Source organism: Triticum aestivum, chromosome 6B, assembly GCF_018294505.1.
Source record: "Triticum aestivum cultivar Chinese Spring chromosome 6B, IWGSC CS RefSeq v2.1, whole genome shotgun sequence".
NCBI lineage: Eukaryota > Viridiplantae > Streptophyta > Magnoliopsida > Poales > Poaceae > Triticum > Triticum aestivum.
Genome location: NC_057810.1, coordinates 462975846 through 462978480, shown reverse-complemented (window position 1 = coordinate 462978480; position 2635 = coordinate 462975846). Strand labels below are relative to the sequence as shown.

Genomic DNA, 2635 nt, shown 5'->3' with positions numbered 1-2635 from the left:
GACAGAGAGCTCCTCGAGAAGATAATCCGGCACAATGTTCTGAGAGCAATGCTACATCCACGGGTCACGTAAATCTTCTGTTAATCTACCAAGCATTATTGATGTTTTGGTCTCTCTCTACAAACTAGGTCACGGTTTATTCTCTAAAAGAACAAAATTTGGTCATAGTTTATAAAGTTTGACTTTTCAAAAAGTCCATCATCACTACAATATGAAACGAAAGGAGTAGGACAGTGGCACACAGTGGCCGTGAGTTCATGTGGGGCTGCTTTTCAAGCTATTCCTCCAATTCATATTACTTGTCGCTGAAATGAATGTATCTAGACGTATTTACTAGATACATTAATTTTAACGACAAATAATATGGATCGGAGGGAGTACTAAAAATGGACTGCTCGTCAGAACTCAAATGGCCCGTAACAAATCATAGGAGTCAGCCTGAATACGAGACTGCCACTGCCAGGCAAAAGTAATCAGTGGAGTTAAGTCAAGTTTTACATCCCGAAATGAACTGACTATAACTAGACCTCATACGCCGGATAGCCCGGCACAATCAAGCCGTATTTGTCATGCCCAGTGCCTTGAGGAGAAACGTGTAAGAAAAGGCGTCCTCCCGCAATTTCTCGAACCTGCAAGTAACCAACAGTTAGGCCAAAAGGAAAAATATGATCTTGTTCATTGATCTTGTTCATTCTCTTTACACCCTCCGTACCATAAACTGAACTGCAAAAACGTCTTATATTTTGATACAAAGGTACTCTATTTGACACGTCAAAAAACAAAAAACAACACAGATGGAGAAGGATTCATATCCTTTACTATATATACCTTCCAGACTTTGAGTTGTGTCCGGCACCTACTTCACACTTGAATAGCAGAAGGTTGTCATCCCTTTTCAATTCCCTCAGCTTAGCCACAAACTTGGCAGGTTCGGAGTACATCACGCAAGGATCTGGTTGTTGTTACAGAGGAAATGAGCTGTGATGCAAAACCATACATACTCGGAAGAAGCTCACAAGTAATCAAAGGGACGAACGCCTACCGTTTAAGCCGGCCGTGACGAGAATGTGGGGATACTCTTGTGCTTTCACCTGCAATAAATATCACCATCAATTCATTTTTGCAGTCCAATTAGACATCACGAGGGAGAAGCAAAGTGAACACACGGCAGTTCTTATTCAGGCGTTCAGAGTTTAGTCTCTTCTAGCTAAGTTTAGTCTCTTCTTTCTTGACCCAGAGTACAGTCCACAATATTATTGTGAGATCGCAGTTCCTATTCATGAATATATTCACGCGAGTAAAGGAAAGAGATGGCGACCGTGAGCTCTGGCGACGCGGGGGAGCCGGCCGGGGCTCGCCCGCGTTGCGCTCCCCCGCCTTGCCCTGCGGTGCAGCCAAGGTTCCTATAGGCGGACCTCGCAGAGGACGACGAAGCTTCCCCGGTCGCCGACCGCCCCGGCATCCCTCTCCCTCCCCGTGCCCCTGTTCTCGCGGCGCCGACCAGCGCGGCCGCTGGCTCAGCCTCCCGTAGTGGAGGTTCTGCCTCCGGCTCGCGACGGCGGCCGCAGAACCGGCCGACGAGAGCTCGTCCGCCTCGGGCCCAAGGCGCTGCCTTGCGGAGGTTGGGTGGCCGCCGGCGCCGCTCCTGGGGTTGGCGGGTCGGTCTGACCTGGGAACGGCCCGCTCGTCGTGGCGCTCTTCTCCGGCGACCTCCCCTTGCCCTGCTCCGGCGTCCTCTCCGGCTCTCCTCATCGCTCCGGCCGCTGATGGTTTGGCTGCTCGCCGCTCCCCGTTCCGGCCATTCATTGCCGCGTTTGGCTCCTCTGCGCTCCAGCTCCGACCTTCCTCCGCGCTTCGTCGCCCCTGGCCGGCTGCAGCGGCTCCCCTCGGCTCGGTGGTGGCGGCGGCGGCAGCGACCGCCTGTGGAGGGGAAACCCTTAGGCTGGTTCCGCGCCCCCCGCCCTGGGCCTTGCCCTGCTGGGCCGCGACGCACGGGCCTGCCTGGCCCGCCAGGCTCTTGGGCCTTCGCGCCCGGCCAGGGTTGAAGGGCCTTCGGTCCTTGGGCCGGCACCATACCCTAGGCCCACCCTGCCCCTCCGCTCGGTTTGGCCCCCGTATGGCTTGCCCGGGCCTCGTTTCCTATATTCTGTAGCACCGTCTGTGTAGATGGCGCCGCTCCGTTGAAAACCACGGCGTTGCGGTGCGTCCAAACCTCCCATAGGACACGGATCAATAGCAACACGAGTTGGAGTCTATCTTTCTCTGCCTCAAGAACAGGTTGAAGTCGGTGTGTAAATTCAAGCATCAACTCAAGTTACAAGCACTCCTTTGCAGGCAGAGGGTCTTACTCTTTCTTTTGCTGCTCAGGTTGCAAGCAGATTACACATTGTTCGGCCCACCTTTCTTTTAGACTGCCTTTCCTTAGCTTTGGTTGCAGCAACCGGAAAGATGATTGAGGCTACCACCCCGTGGAGCATCAGGAAATCTTTGGGTGATTTCTTCAAGTACTCTTCCAACCTCCAACCTCAGGTGTGAAACATCTCAGGGGAGATTAATGGAATTGCACACAATGTAGCTCAACAAGTTCTTTGCTCAATTGTCAAACCTAAAATATGTTGCTTTCAGCTCATAGAAA

General features: G+C 52.4%; 2 protein-coding genes across 2 annotated transcripts in view; both read right to left on the bottom strand.

The window, feature by feature from the left end:
• Positions 1–2635, bottom strand: part of LOC123137479 (protease 2) — a 6991-nt gene that overhangs the window by 2396 nt on the left and 1960 nt on the right. The gene's annotated exons all lie outside the window — the stretch shown is intronic.
• LOC123137478 (translation initiation factor IF-2) lies at positions 166–2635 on the bottom strand (the record flags this gene model as incomplete). The annotated part of the gene is given in 4 exon segments (XM_044557257.1): positions 166–629; positions 829–952; positions 1043–1091; positions 1319–2635. Coding segments are annotated over 4 exon segments (1005 nt in total). The 3' UTR covers positions 166–553.